At 42.1% G+C, this 15471-nt stretch overlaps 1 protein-coding gene across 3 annotated transcripts; it reads right to left on the reverse strand.

Moving 5' to 3' along the window:
* Positions 1 to 3908: 3908 nt before the first annotated feature.
* Positions 3909 to 15266, reverse strand: lgals8a (galectin 8a). 3 transcript variants are annotated; one of them, XM_030046704.1, is made up of 9 exons: positions 15156 to 15266; positions 13015 to 13103; positions 12517 to 12727; positions 10647 to 10766; positions 9252 to 9296; positions 8960 to 8986; positions 8156 to 8244; positions 7465 to 7630; positions 3909 to 6872 (listed from the first exon to the last, which is right to left on the reverse strand). In XM_030046704.1, exons 1-9 carry the CDS (start codon positions 15192 to 15194, stop codon positions 6723 to 6725), a joined length of 936 nt encoding a protein of 311 aa, XP_029902564.1. In that variant the 5' UTR covers positions 15195 to 15266; the 3' UTR covers positions 3909 to 6722. The 3 variants fall into 3 exon arrangements, with proteins under 3 accessions (XP_029902564.1, XP_029902563.1, XP_029902565.1); XM_030046703.1 differs by having other exon boundaries at positions 9243 to 9296; XM_030046705.1 differs by lacking the exon at positions 9252 to 9296.
* Between the last annotated feature and the right edge of the window lie 205 nt (positions 15267 to 15471).

The following is a 15471-nucleotide window of genomic DNA, read 5'->3' on the forward strand; positions in this document are numbered from 1 at the left end:
CACACACACACACACACGCACACACACACGCACGCACACGCACGCACACACACACTTCCTGTCCTGGAGAAGGTGTGGCTGCTGATTGGAGGCTCGGTGACGTCCATCTGTCCGTGTTCAGTGGAGACGTGACGTCGTTTCTGTGCCAAGAATCTGAGACGAATAAACAATAAACTCTGTTTCTATTCAAAGCAGTCTGAGTGTCTCTGCTGGGGGGGGACGGACGGACAGACAGACAGGTGGACAGAGAGAAAGAGATGGATAGACAAACAGAAAGATGGATAATACATAATAAAGACAGATGATAAATCAACAGGTGGATGGATAGACAGGTAGATATACAGAAAGACATTCAGACAGACAGACAGAGATGGATGGATAGATAAAGACAGACAGACAGACAGGTATATACCTCTGGACACTAGAAGACAGAAAACTAAAAAATAAATCTTCCACTCTTTACCTGGTTATTTCACCGTTGGACTTTATTAAATTAGTTAATTAAATTAATATTTCAAGTCAGTGTATATCATGATGTATACGTGGCGTATGTAGGATTTTTCTTTTTCTTTTTTTTTTTTTTTTTTTTTTTTTACATATTCTTCATTATTTCCATGTATCCTGTTGGCATATTATTGTAGGGTTAATGCAGATATTTTTACAAATTTCTAATTCACATTTTTATTTCATATATTTTATTTATATATATATATATATATATTCTTATTTTCTTCTTCTGTTTCTTATAATTTCACTAATGCTCACATACACTACTCACAAAAAGTTAGGGATATTCGGCTTCCGGGTGAAATTCCAGGATGAACCTAAAATGCATTATAACCTTTACAGGTGAACTTAATGTGTTTTCTTTTTTGCACAAGTTGCTGTTCTCTAACAAGGAGTTTAACGGCAAAATTCACATCAGGTGTTTGATGCTCCAGCTCATCGAGGTCGTATCATTAGGGAACGGCTGCTGGAGACTGGGGTACCTCAGATGGAGTGGCCTGCACTTTCTCAGACCTGCATCCCATAGAAAACCTATGGGATCAGCTGAGTCGCCGTGTAGAGGCTCGGAGCTCTGTACCCCAGAACCTCAATGTCCTGAGGGCCGCCCTTCAAGAAGAGTGGGATGCCATGCCTCAGCAGACAATAAGTCGACTTGTGAACAGCATGAGACGTCGCTGTCAAGCTGTAATTGATGCTCAAGGGCACATGACAAGTTATTGACACTGACATTTTTTGTTGTGGTATACCCACCACTGTTGTTGGCTTTTGTTTCAAGAAATTGTTTGAGATGAGGAAATCACCAGTGTATGCTTCTACTTAAATGCCCTACTTTCATGATATAATATCACTGTAACGTGAACATTTTACATTTTCCACAAATTTCACCCAAAAGCCAAATATCCCTAACTTTTTGTGAGTAGTGTATGTGTTTTCTCTGGAGAATTTGAGCAGCTGACCTAATTTCACCTCAGGGATCAGTAAAATATTTCTGATTCTGATTTAGAAAATAAACAACAAATAACAAAATTAAATTAAGCTCAAAACAACAAATAGAAGAAAAACTACTTAAAATATTAGTATTAATTAGTAAAATATACTAAAATATATCTATTGAATACATCTCTTGACATTCCACCTTATAAAAACCTTTGCAGAGACTATATGTCTAATGAAATACATCAATACAACAGAATATAGTGATTATTATAGCATTAATCAGCTGTTTATAAAGCATGGGCTCAGATGAGGATTAAATAATCTCCTAATAATTCTGCTCGCCCTTTATTTTATTTTTGAGCTCTGATCGTCTGCGAGTCTCTTCCCTCAGAAACGAACCTCAACCTGCTGAACGTCCTTGATGATCAGTGCCGCCAACATTTAATCTGAAGCGCCTCGTCTGGAGTTCACAGCTCAAACTGTCAAATCAAGGCGTAAAAAACCCCCCCCCAAAAAAAAACAGTTTGATGATGGCAAAACTTTCAAAATTTAATTTGTAAAAACACAATTTTGATAATTTTAACTGATTTCAAGAGTTTGTGAAAGGCTCGACGTTCACAAGGCGCCTCGCTCTCCCAGCTTCACATTTCTGCTGGCACTGATCTGTGTGTGTGTGTGTGTGTGTGTGTGTGTGTGTGTGTGTGTGTGTGTGTGTGTGTGTGAGTGTGTGTGAGTCAAGGTTAGAGCACGTCTGAGCTTCCTCTGGTGTTTGTCTCTCCTCGTCTGCAGCACGTGGGAGGAAACGCAACAAAAAGCCCAGACAGCCCAGCAGGATCACACACACACACACACACACACACACACACACACACACACACACACACACACACACACACACACACACACACACACACACAGCCTCCAATCCTCAGAGAGAAGCACCACGACACGGCTGATATTTCACCTGGCAGGAATCCTTTCATGCGTTAATAGCAAATCATAAACACATTTTTTTAAACGTGTGTTTAAAAAATATGTTTGTTTTTCCGGTGTCTTGTGGATTATTTGTCCACTGTGGCGACGTCACACATCAGCACTTTACTCTTCCCTCCAGCTGATCTTCACACAAACAGCAACCATAAAAACAAGCAATAATTCAAATCAGCACTCAGACAATAACAAAACAAGACAGAACGAGAGAAATGTAAAGAACTGAGAGATCAGCTGATGATCTGTCTGACAGGAAACAACAACAACAAACAACAATAAAAAAGACAAAAAGAAGTCAAAGAGGCAACAAAAAGCAAAATAACAAAACCCATCAGAGACAGAAAAACCACATTAGGTCTGTACGAAAGACCTGCTGGATGACAGACAAGCAGACAGACAGGCAGAGAGACAGGACCTCCTCATATGAGCCACACTGATGGCAGTGAGACAGCTGAACGACAAAACCCAACAGGTAAAACACACCTGCTGACATGTGATGTCACCACAGTGGACCAATGAGCTTCAGATAGAGAGATAGACAGACGGATGGATGGATGAATAGATGGATGGATGGATGAATGGCAGACACTGAAGTAAAACTAAAGTAACTAAGAAACTAAAGTGAAAGAGTGTCATCAAAGTTTGGATAAAGCTCGTTTAGCTGAGTTTGGTTTCTAACCTGCTGCTGATTGGACAGAGAGCCTCTGCCCTGATGATGTCACAGCTCTAAGACAGTGTAATCAATATATTAATAATTTATAATCTGTCAAATCATTCCAGTAAAAGCTGGTTTATTTAAAATGCACTGGGAGAAAACGTGAGCGAGCTTTTAGGAAACAGTGTTTTCAGAGTAAACAGGATTCATCTGGACAGGAGAAGATTTTTCTGTGAGTTTGTGTCGGGACGCGACTCGGCTCAGCGGGTTCCTTTACTGGACACGAGCTCATCACTTCACATGTCAGCTCACACACACACACACACACACACACACACACACACACCCAGAGAAACATGAAAAACATCTGGATCTGTGTTACTGGTTTTGTTCGGGATGCACAGGAACATCAGCACGTCGTCGCTATCAGCCACTAAAAGTCGAATCAATAACAGCAAATCGGTTATGGGCAAAACAAATCCTAATAAAAATAAATATGGTGTGTTTTCCATAACCTGAGCTGACGTAGTTTTCTTTTGTCCGGTGAATGTGCACATTTTGAAAAGTGCTGGATTTTATGTCTGCGTCTGCCAGTGGGCCTTCACAATAAGAGCATGAGGAGCCCCGATATGACGTCTGCACACGGCTGCTCCAAAATAAAAGCGTTTTCGCCGCTTTGGTGGAAACCTTGTGAAAACCCTCGTGTGGACGGGAACACGCTCAGCGCTGTCAGATTTCTCCAGATGAGTGTGGACGAGACATTTTCTGAAAAGCTGCTGTGCAGGGTGGAGTCAACACACACACACACACACACACATTATTTTCAGTTAACACACAGTTTATTATTTTTAGGGTTTTTGGTCTTTAGCGTGTTCAGTCTGCAGAGCCGTGATTAAAATAACTCGGGGACAGTTTGGTCGAGAGGCGTTTCGTCTGAACACACAGACCAACACACACACACTCCATGAATAAACACATAAACATCATCATCATCTGCAAAGAAACACATCCGAGCCGCCATGAGGCTTCAAACACATTTTGATCTTTTGAATGGCAGAGAAAACAGGGAGTAACGTAGCACAAAAGGACTTGAAAATTGGCAAGAAATGAGTTAAAAGTAAAAAAAATTACCAGGAAATTAGCAACAAAATTTTTTTTTTTTGAAAGAATGACAAGAAAATGATAAATCTCCTCATTATAATAAATGATGTGTTTTCACGTCAGACACTTATCACAGAGTCCCACTTTCAAACAGAAAACACGACAGACTCACAGGATTCTGGGTAATGTAGTTTGCTGACATCTGCAGCCGGTGATGTGTGATGTGTGTTTCCTCGTGCGGCTTTAAAGGGCGAGTCCGTGTAGTTTCAGTGCACACAACAGAAATCCATCCTAAAACGAATCCGACCGGCGTTTAAAGACAAACACGAGAAAAAAAAACAGAGCTTCTCCTGCACACGCTGGCCTGAGCTGCATCGTGTTTACGGTGGAGGAAAAGTGCTAATTACATTCAGTTTCCTTCAAAATGATCATGAACATGCAGAGGAATCATAAGGATTGACCTGCAGCGTGGACGTTTACAAAAGTTTGCATCCTGACACCTGAACTGTTTCAGTTTTCTCTCTGACTCGTACCTCAAAGACACAAAGCTGATTTCATGAGATCTGACACGGTGTGAATGATGTTTAATGGAACCAGATAATTCCTGAGTCACAATCTGTGTGAACCAACAGTGTGCTTCACTAGTGCAACATTAGAGCAATACAAGTTTTCCATTTTCTGTATTTTTTTTTCTTTTAAACATGCGGGCTGAGAGAATTAAATATAAAACCTCTCTCCCTTTGGGAAACAACAAAATACTGAGCAAAGTGGAGACTGCTGACTCTGCAGCTCAGAGCCTCTTGCAAAAAAAATGTTCTTGTGCTTCTGTTCGAGCCAAAATTGTGATTTCTTAACGTTTGTCTTGATGCCACAGTCTTGGGTTCATTAAATAATCTCTACACACTGAGTCTGTAGATAAATGTCTGTGAGGAAACAGAGCGGCCGGCGAGGGGAAAGGCTTCAGGCTCTGATTTCAGTTTACAGTCACAGTTTTGTTTTATGACGGTAAACGAAGAGAAACATGTGACTTGAATGATCAGAGAGACAGAAACAGGAACGAGCAGCTGCAGAGGCCCTGAAGGCAGCAGAGGCCCTGAAGGCAGCAACAGCTTTTCCCCTAAATCATCAAAACAAAGAAAAAACTAATCATTCTGTTTATTCTGTTACGCCCGCTGGGGAGAGAAAATTAATATGATTTTTGTTTCTGATTGACTTTGTGATTAGATGACGTTAGCTTGTTAGCTTGTTAGCTGGTTAGCCACAGTGTCGGCTCAGCTCACCTCCACATCTGATTAGCACACAAGCTAATGTAGCTGTTAGCAGCTAGTGTTAGCATGGTAACAGTTACATTATTATATGATTAGCCTGCTGGCTAGTTAGCGAGCTAACACTTTGTTCACGTGCACTTAGCTAACCTATCAGGTAGATAGCATTGGCGAGTTAGCAGTAACACGATAGCCTGCTGTTAGCGAGCTAACACTTTGTTCAGTTAACTGACAAGTAGCAGCTAGCGTTAGCATGTTAACAATAATATGATTAGCCTGCTGGCTAATGAGCGAGCTAATAGTTTGTTCAGATGAAGCGAGCTTGGACCTTCAGATTACTGCATCACATTAATTACATTAATTACAGAAAGTAAACCGGAATATAAAAGAAAATAAATCCTAAAGTCAAACTGTTTTTTACTTGTTTGTTAAACCACAAACTAATTCCTCCGATCAGAAAACTGAGCGTGTTTGTGACGGTGTCACTTTTTCATAAAGATGTAAAGTTAGTTCAGTTTATTTGCTGTTCCCCTTCAACCTCCTAAAAGACGCCAACATGTCAGACCAACGGGAACCTTCCGGACCTCGACCTTCGCTCCCGCACGGCGTGACGGGGCGTCGGGACGGCGCGACGAGGCGCCGGGACGGCGTGGCGAGGCTCCCGCATGGCGTGACGAGGCGTCGGGACGCCGCGTCACGTTTATGACCTGACAGGATCCCCGCTGGTCCCTCCCAGCCTCCACTCTGGGCTTCATTAACCCACAGGCCAACGTCAAGCCTGTCTCTTGGTGTCATTTTCAAAACCAATCTGTCTCTCACTTTGGAACGAGACTTTGTCTTTGTACCAACGCATACTGGAGTATTTACTGTATAATATTATTAATATATTAGATTTTATGTGAGAGAATATTCTAGATCAGTGGTTCAAACACAGAACTGGAACAGACAGAAAAGATCCGACCTGTAATTTCTGTTCAGCGGACGAGGATCACTTCCATGCAGATTCATTTTTCATTGCAGTTTTCCTAATTTTATTTTCAAGATTAGAAAACTTATAAACTGGGTATCATTGTTTTAAAATGTAAGACTTTAGTTGGTAATTGTAAGGATGTTTTCCAGGACATTTCCAGGCCTGGAGAACAAACGCGTGGCAGGACTGCACTTCTGCTTTTCTATCCATTCCAGCTCTGACTGTAGCTCGGGCTACGTGTGTGTGTGTGTGTGTGTGTGTGTGTGTGTGTGTGTGTGTGTGTGTGTGAGCTTGGAGGTCAGCACAGCTTGACGTCCAGCAGCTGGACGTCTCCCAGCACCTCCAGCTCGGTGATGCGGCTCAGGTCCTGGACTCGGTGCTTGTAGTCCAGCTGGTGGATCCCGTTCACGGCAACTTTAAACTGCTGAGCCTCACACAGGATGATCATCTGCACACACACACACACACACACACACAGGTAACACAGCTCAATGGGGATGTGTGTAACATGATGCACAGGACATGTAGATCTTTTCTGTCTGATGTGATTCTGCAGCCATAAGCCAGCAGCATGTTGGCTCTGAGTATCAGAGTGATGGAGCCTCAGTGAAGCTGCACACACACACAATAATCTGAGGTGTTAATCTGATCCCACAGAACCTGAAGGCTTCCTGTTTTCTCTCAGAAACAGAGGAAAAGCTCGATATTCATTTGGAAACATGATATTTATATTATCATGTTTCCAAATGAACCATCAGCTTCATTATCATTATATTCCAATATGGATAATTGTTCGTTGCAGATTATGTTAAGCCTTGCTGCTACAATGATCCACAGTACAGTTATATTTATATACAGTTTATGCCCATTGAAATGTTAAAAAAGCACAGAAAGAAGATGTTTGTGAAGCTGCAGCTTGCTGAAAAAAAAAAACAACAAAAAAAAAATCTCTTGACCTCAGAGGAAACATAACATCCCACACACAGTGACAAAAATCTCCATCACTGCCGTAAAAAAGGTCAAAGGTCAGGGGCGGGTACCTCAAAGTACTGTCCTGCGGCGAAGGGGAAGCAGGCGAGCTCGCTCTCCTCCGGCCCCCAGCACTCAGACAGGAAGGAGTTCCTGACGAAAAGCCCCGCCTTCAGCCGCGGGTTCAGGTGCAGCGCGATGTCGGCGCTCTGAGCCACACGCAGGTTCACACTGAAACTGACACACAACACGGGCCAACAGCTGGTACATTTACAAGACAATGAAAACTCAAAAAATCTGAGATTACGCTACAAATTTACCAGAAAAATGGAAAATTCTTAGATTATAACCAGATTGAGCAAAGTGAAGCCTGTAATGTAATGTAAAACAAAAAATAGTTTTCCAACCTTACTTTCTCATAAATTTGTGATTTTATAATCTCAGAATTTAATTTTCAGCGGGGTCCCTTGACCTCCCAAAAATCACAATAAATAGTTATATCAAATTGCAATACTTATAGAACTGTGACGCATATCGAATCAGCAGCCAAGTATCATGACAGCCTCGCATCAGGAGATTAATAAAAGGCCACAGCTCAGATTGTGCATCAGCAGGTGAGTTTGTGTATCAGTGAGTTTGTGTATCAGTGAGTTTGTGTATCAGTGAGTTTGTGTATCAGTGAGTTTGTGTATCAGCAGGTGAGTTTGTGTATGAGCAGGTGAGTTGTCTCCTGCATGCTGGTGCAGCAGCCTCTGGCTCTACCTGTGAGGATAGAGGCTGGTCTGAGCCTTGATGGTGATGATGTGGCCGGCAGCCAGACCCTTCAGCAGCTGACCTCTGAACGGAAGAGTCTGGAAACCAAAACAAGAACAAGCCGCCGTCAGCAAACTGCATCCCACCAACACTCTGCTTTACAATCAATCAAGACTTTAAAGACACTAAAGAAATATATACTGAATAAAAACAAATAAAATAAATAAAAAACAGTGATCTGATCTGATCGATGCAGGCAGAACTCAGCATGTGGATGGAGACGCTGCTGTGTGTCGTTTGTGTTTGGGCTTCATATCACCCAGGACTGACACGACTGGCTTTACCCTTTGAAACCTGGATGGACTTCAAGATTTCTTATGTTTTCTTAAACAGTAAACCGTTTGAAACCTGAGCACATCAGCTGGACTCCTTTCAAAAACACGGTGGGGAAAAAAGGCAATGAGCAGCCCAGCAAGAGATTTACGAGAAACCCATAAAATAAGACCCACAGAAAAAAAGAGAAAAGAGAGTGATGTAAAAATTGAAACAAATATATTATATAAAATACTATAATTCTACATTTGAAATAATGTTACAGGGAATTTTTTTTTTTGGCTACTTTTTAGGTGATTTTCATGTTTAGTTTTTTTTTTTTTTTTATTATTTCAGGGCTTTTCTTTTTTGCTCAAACTCAGGTCATTCACTTGATTGTTTTTGTTCATTCCGTCACCATCCTAGGAAACCGGCGGCTCCATCATGTGACGGCTTTACAGTCCAAACCTCAGAGTGAGTGCGACTGAGCGAGAAACTCACCAAGTCACCGGAGGACGAGAGCTCCACCTGCAAAATGAACAATAATTTGATTCAGTTCAGTTAAATTCACATCAACTTAACGTCATTTCATGAACATGGATCTTTGTTACAGACAGCTGCACACGCTCACGGGAGGTTAGCTTTGATTCTGATCCTTCAGTTCAAAACAAACAAACAACAATAAAAAAACAAATCAAGTGAGTAAAGCCCGTCCCCGCCCCCTGTGATCCCAGCATGCCGAGCTTCCATGCACACCATGCAGTAACATGTTAGAGGGAGTCACCTTGGTTACCTGTGTGTCTCTGCTGCTCCCGCTGGCTGGAGGGGAAACTACACTCTGCAGCACAAAAGTCACAAAACACAGGCGACAAAAACTTCACTTCACTTTTCTGACCAATTCCTGAACATTTCTGCAGCTGCAAGGCTCACGGTTCTGCTGTGAAGAGTGACTTTTCTGACCTCGTTAGGCCTGTCAGGATAAACATTATCACCTTATCGCATGATATTCATAAACTATATGGACAGAAATCTTGTTTCACCTGCAGGAGCTTCTCTAGGCTCCCATCCTAAATCCAGAGGCATCAACATGGAGCTGGCTCTGTCTCTCTCCCATCGCACTAACAGCTCTTATCCTACTTAACCCTTTATAGGGCAAGTGACTATTTTTGGTAATTTCATAAATTTTACATATCAGGCCCATCCCCTGTCTCAGTTAGTTCAATAATCATTTGATCTTCACCCAGCCAATTAGCAAAGATCGCTCTACATCCCAGGTCACATGATTGTGGCATTTGACCAATCTCAATGGCTTTGATTTTCTATAGGTAATAAAATAAGTAATAAAATCATGTCATGTTCACTAATAACAGTCTAGGGTTGTTTTTTTTTTAATTTCGAAGTATTTCAATGAGTGCCCTATAAAGGGTTGAGGCTCATATGTTGTTAGTTTGCACTTTTTGTTATATCGAATGAACACCTGTCTACCCCGCTGTGACACACGTTTCATAAAATGTTAAAGTTTTTGTTAACAGAGTCCGGGAGTCCATTTTATTTATTGTTTAGGTTGTGTGGTTTTATTTTATTTTTGTTTAATCTATATAAGATACTTGTTTTTTTTTTTATTCTTAAGTATTAAAAGTTCATTGCTCTTTTGTTTATTTGTTTGTCTGTTTGGTTGGTTATTAGTTTAGAATACAGAGACAGTGCACGTTAATAAACATTTCTGTAAACATGCCGGTTTAGCCAAGTTGGCTAATTTTCAACCGTAGTCTCTGGGGCAGCTGACTTGAGCACTACAATACTAAACTACATTTAAAAAGACAGTTCTATGCCTACTTATGAAATACATTGCATACCGTACATTTTAAGGGTGCACTTGCTTTATTATGCTGCTACATTGTCATTATATTAGTGGCATAAAATGGTCTTAAAATGACATTATCATTTGTCACAATTATTTCTTGGACAATGAACTGACTGACAAAAGTAGCTATCATGACAGGCCTAGGCTTTAAGGCGTTTTATGACAACTTTTTTAGAAACCCATTTATCTGAAAAAAATAGGCAATTATCATCTTAGTTCCTGAACAACACATTTTTTGCACATGCCTGATTTTTGTCCAACGTTTACAGCCATAAATACATTTGACTCTGAAAAACGTGTTGATCAAAGACACTGAGGACTCACGGGGCTGGGCAGGAAGGCGATGGCTTCAACTTTGACCTTTCCGGAGATGGCCAGAGTGTCGACACGCTGCAGGTCCAGCCTGTGTTTGTACTGCAGGAGGTGAGCGCCGTTCACCGCAACCTGAGAGCAGACACACGCCGAGGACAACCTGTCATTTGTCATGCTGGTCCATCGACAACATTATTGAAGAACTACAATTTCAATTATCAAATGTTTTTTAACTTGGATACTCTCTGAGATTAAAGTGGCAAATTTATGAAAAAACAACTCAGAGAAATTGTTTTTCTTCTCTCTGTCGGCGGCTCCACCTGTGCTGCCCCCTGCTGGCCGTGTCTCAGGCCTGCAGCTGATCCCCTCAGCAGATTCTACTCTGACATGGGATTCAGGAACAAGGAGATCCTGCTGATCTGAGCCCAGAATCAGCAGATTGTTTTCTTCTGAATCGGCCCAAGTCACAGCAACGTCTCTTCAGAGTCCAGATGCTGAGGAGGAGGTCGGGGTTCTGGACTCAGACCAGCAGGATTTCCTTCAGACTGGATCCCACAGGAGGAGGAGAACTAGCTTTCACTGTTTTTTCCTCATAAATTTGTGACTTTATAATCTCAGAATTTTCAATGTTTGTCTTGTAAATTTACCACTTTAATCTCAGAGAATATCCATTTTTTTCTCGGAAATTTACAACTTTAATCTCAGTAATTCTGAGTTATTTTCGCAGAACATTACCACCCCCAAACCCCACAAAAAATGTTTTTCTCCCTACAGTGTCCCAGCAGGCCGTCGTAGATTACAGCTTCACTAAGATCATGAAGATGTTAAAATTGCCTTCCTTTTTTCTGTTCATATCTTTTATAAAGATTTTTTTTTGGGCTGCTGGTTAGACTGAGGAAGACATTTGAAGACGTCACTGATCGCTTCACATCCGATTTTTGTTTTGATTTTTACTTTTACTGCTTTAAACTCTCATCATACAAAGTGCAACCCAGAGATGTACAAACAATTACATTTGTTTTGACTTTATCAGCTCACCGGTATAATCTAATCTAATCTAATCCAGCTGTTGTGCCATACAGTTTCCTCTCCTGCTGCCTATAATGCTCAGCTTGTCTTGTTGTCACGGTAACAGAGGTGTTCATTCACTTCTATGTTTGGCATTGAGCTCATAGTTAGTGCTGCACTTTACTGACAGCTGTTTCCACTATTCTGTCCCCCCTCATTGTGTATAAATAGGGAGGACAAAAAACTAGAAACCCCTCTCAGTATAATGCAGTCCAGTAGCAGACCTCTGCAAACTACAACCTCAGTAACAAACACAGAATTAAAGAGACACATTCTGCACAATGTCAGCACAAACTGAACATTATAAACTTTATTAAAAGGCAGAGTTTAGCTGCATAAGAAGCTGTGTTCATTTAAAACTCGCTCACTTACTCCTGTTATGAATATGTTTTGACTTGCTCTTGATTATTTTTGTGTTAATTGGCCTCCCAGCTCCTGTGCGTCGCCACATGGGAGTGAGGTTGAGTTTCATTTACAGCTGGCCTCGCTAACGATGAGGAACATCCTTTCAAAGTGTGTTTAAAATGTACAGAAGCCCTCAAGGCCGTGGACTCGCATGTTCTGTTTACTCTGTTTCCCCGTAATGAGGACTTCATGTTGTTTGTTTTCTCAAGACCTCCGGTTATTCATGTTGTTATCACAAGAAAACAAATGTTTTCTCAAGATAACAGGGGCATTTTCTCAAGATTTCAAGATAACGAAACTTTGTTTTCCCGAGATAATGAGGATTCATTTGAGATACGGAGAGAGTAACATACATCAAATGAAGTCTTTAGCAGAGGAAACCCGAGCAGATCCCTCGCCCCTCCCTCACCTTGAAGATGTCGTTCTGGACGAGCACGATGACCTCGAAGGCGGCGCCGGGGCTGAAGGGCATCTGGTGCAGGATCTCCTCGCGGCCCCAGCGCTCCCTCTGCAGCGTGTTGCACACCACGCACGGCGAGCGCTTGAACCGCGGGTTGAAGTGGAACGCCACGTCGGCTCGGGGCTTCACGCTGCTGCCGCACGTGAAGTCAAACTGGAACCTGAACACAACGCGGCAGAGAGGGACCGGTGACGCGTTCAGGTGTCGTCCAGAGTAAGGTTATCATAGTTCAAATTAAAACCGAGTGTGACAAAACATTTTAAAACTAACTGAAATGGCATTGCTTACAAAACAAACTAAACCACGTATCATGGTCGTATCCAATCAGGACACAAACATATCGTCCCAGGCCTAGTTAGAATGTATTTGTACAATAGCAAAGCATCATTCCCTTCCCATGATCGTCCTCGGCGGGGTCCCTGCCCCTCAGGTTTAGAGCCACTGTACCTGTCGGCGTCACTGGGCACTGAGCCCTGGATGAGAACCATCTCCCCCGGCAGCAAGCCGCCCAGGATCGTCCCAGCGAAGGGAATCGCCTGCAGGGGGAAGCAGAAAACAACATGAATGACGAGACAGAGCAGCTGGGAACAGAGAGACGGAGACCCTGTTTCCACCTGGTGTTAACCTCCGCCCTGCGTGACCCGATCAGCAGCTGGCAGCTCTCAGTTCAGGTGTGAACAGCAGCTGTGTGTCCTCAGTGTGTCTTGAGATCTGATCTCAGGACACACTCGGAGGCCTGGGACGCTCCACATCGCATTACAGGTGTAAACAGACAGGTGACCCAGGGCGGACTGGAGGACCGCCCGCTCACCTGCCGTCCTCTGTCCTCAGCTCTGGTCCAGCCCAACGCCCCGACACAGAGAAACTCTCCTGTGTGACTCTGGCCAGCAGCTGGACTGTCAGCTGATGGATCAAATCAAACTGAAGTGCAGCTCGGCTGTAAAGCAGCTGCTTACTGAAGAAAAACACAAACTATCCACCTTCTAAACTGGAAACACAGACTCTGAGGTGGAAAAAATAACTCAGAAAGAGTTATTTTAGTTCCACATTTAATTCTATATTTATTTAGGTAAGTTATTTTGGGGGGAGGGTGCTATTTTGGCCCCAAGTTATGGTTATTATATTATGTGGCATTTAATAGTCCACAATCAGTCGACGTCTAATGGGAAGCACCACCGTCCCGTGGCTGGTCCAGGCCAAATCCCACAAACTAGCGCCAGTGTTCCTGCAGCCGGCGAGCCTTTCACAACAGCATGTGACTTCTAAATCATGTTTGGAGAGCTGCTGGGTAAAAACACCATCATACCAGCAAAAAAAACAAACAAACAAACAAACTGGACCAGCAGCCTCTGGTATGAACCCCACCCACCTCCCCACCCCTTAGAAGTAGTGAATTAACACCAGTAAGCAACAGTGGAAGTAACTGATTACATTTAGCCCAGTTACTGTAACTGAGGAGGCTCTTTGTGAATGATTTGAGCATATTTCTGAAAGCCAGTAATGCAATATGTGCTTCGATGTGTTGGTTCTGCAGTGTCATATTTAACTTCATCTGATGGTCCGTCCATTCCAAAGAACAGATTTAGCATCAAAAAGTGACAACCTAGATCTTAGATCTTATTCTTTATTTTTTATTTATTTATTTTTATTTATTTTATTTTATTTTATTTATTTATTTTTTATTATCTTTTTTTAATCTTTTTTTTTTATTGATTTATTTAATCTGTAATCTGTGGATACTGCTGAAAAACTGCGAATTTCCTGCGGGATGAATAAAGTATCTATCTATCTATCTATCTATCTATCTATCTATCTATCTACCTGATTCCAGTTTGAACTCATGTCCCTTTCAGAATGACATGGGAGATACGGAGCGCTAAAAACCTCCCCCAACAACTGAGATTTTTACATTTGCAATCAAACACTTAATTATCTCTGAAACACTTTTATTTCTACTTCAGTGGGACATTCAAGGACTTTTTCCACACACGAGTTGAAGCCTGGACTCCGTGTCCGTGTCGCACCAAAGAAAAACAAACCGAATTCCATTTGAAATTCTTGACATTTTAAAAGTTATCTCGTCTGTGTACAGATGCACTAAAGCTGTGAAACTTGGTTTAAGATTTTTTTAATTAAATGTCGCTGCTGCTGTTCATTCGGCGCCCCGCACACGGAGCTGCGCCCCGCACACGGAGCTGCGCACAGAAACGCGGAGGTTTCGCTTCTCTGAAATGAGTCGCACCGCGGTGGGCGGCGGCCAACAAACACACAAAAGTTGAATTTTAATAGAAATACAATGTTTTTGATTGATTATATTTATGCCGAATTTCCTAATGTATCCTACTAGACTTTACAAAGCACTTCAAAAGGTACCTGGCGCTTTATTAGGCATTAACACGTCAAATGTTCAATGTTTTTAATGGAGTCTGGCTCCTCTGATAGCTGATGCGTTATTGATTTAGCTGCTAGCCGCAGACTCGCTCTCTGGGAAATGTTCGGCGAACAAGTCGGTGTGACGATCACGGAAACAGAGAAATGACTCGGAACACGCTGCATTTCTTAACCACAACACAGTAAAAACTGCTCACCGGGTTTAAAATCGTCTGTTTCGGGTTGGTGACAGACATGTTGGAAGAGCTCCGCTGCGCTCCGTGCCAAGTTTGTTTGAAGCAGTTGTTGTTTACTTCCGCCTACGTCACTACGTAGATGGGCGGATAGAAGGACGCGCCGCTCATCAAAACTTCACATCCAGCAAAACTGTTTTTCTCCAAATTTTCAGATACCGACAACAAATGTAATTCATGCATTTATTTTATCATCGTTTATTTTAAATTTAAAGTCATTGCTTATTTTGAATATCATAAATATAACATCGATTTCATGGTAAACCTATTGACTTTGCAT

This window comes from Myripristis murdjan, chromosome 24 (genome assembly GCF_902150065.1).
Source record: "Myripristis murdjan chromosome 24, fMyrMur1.1, whole genome shotgun sequence".
NCBI lineage: Eukaryota > Metazoa > Chordata > Actinopteri > Holocentriformes > Holocentridae > Myripristis > Myripristis murdjan.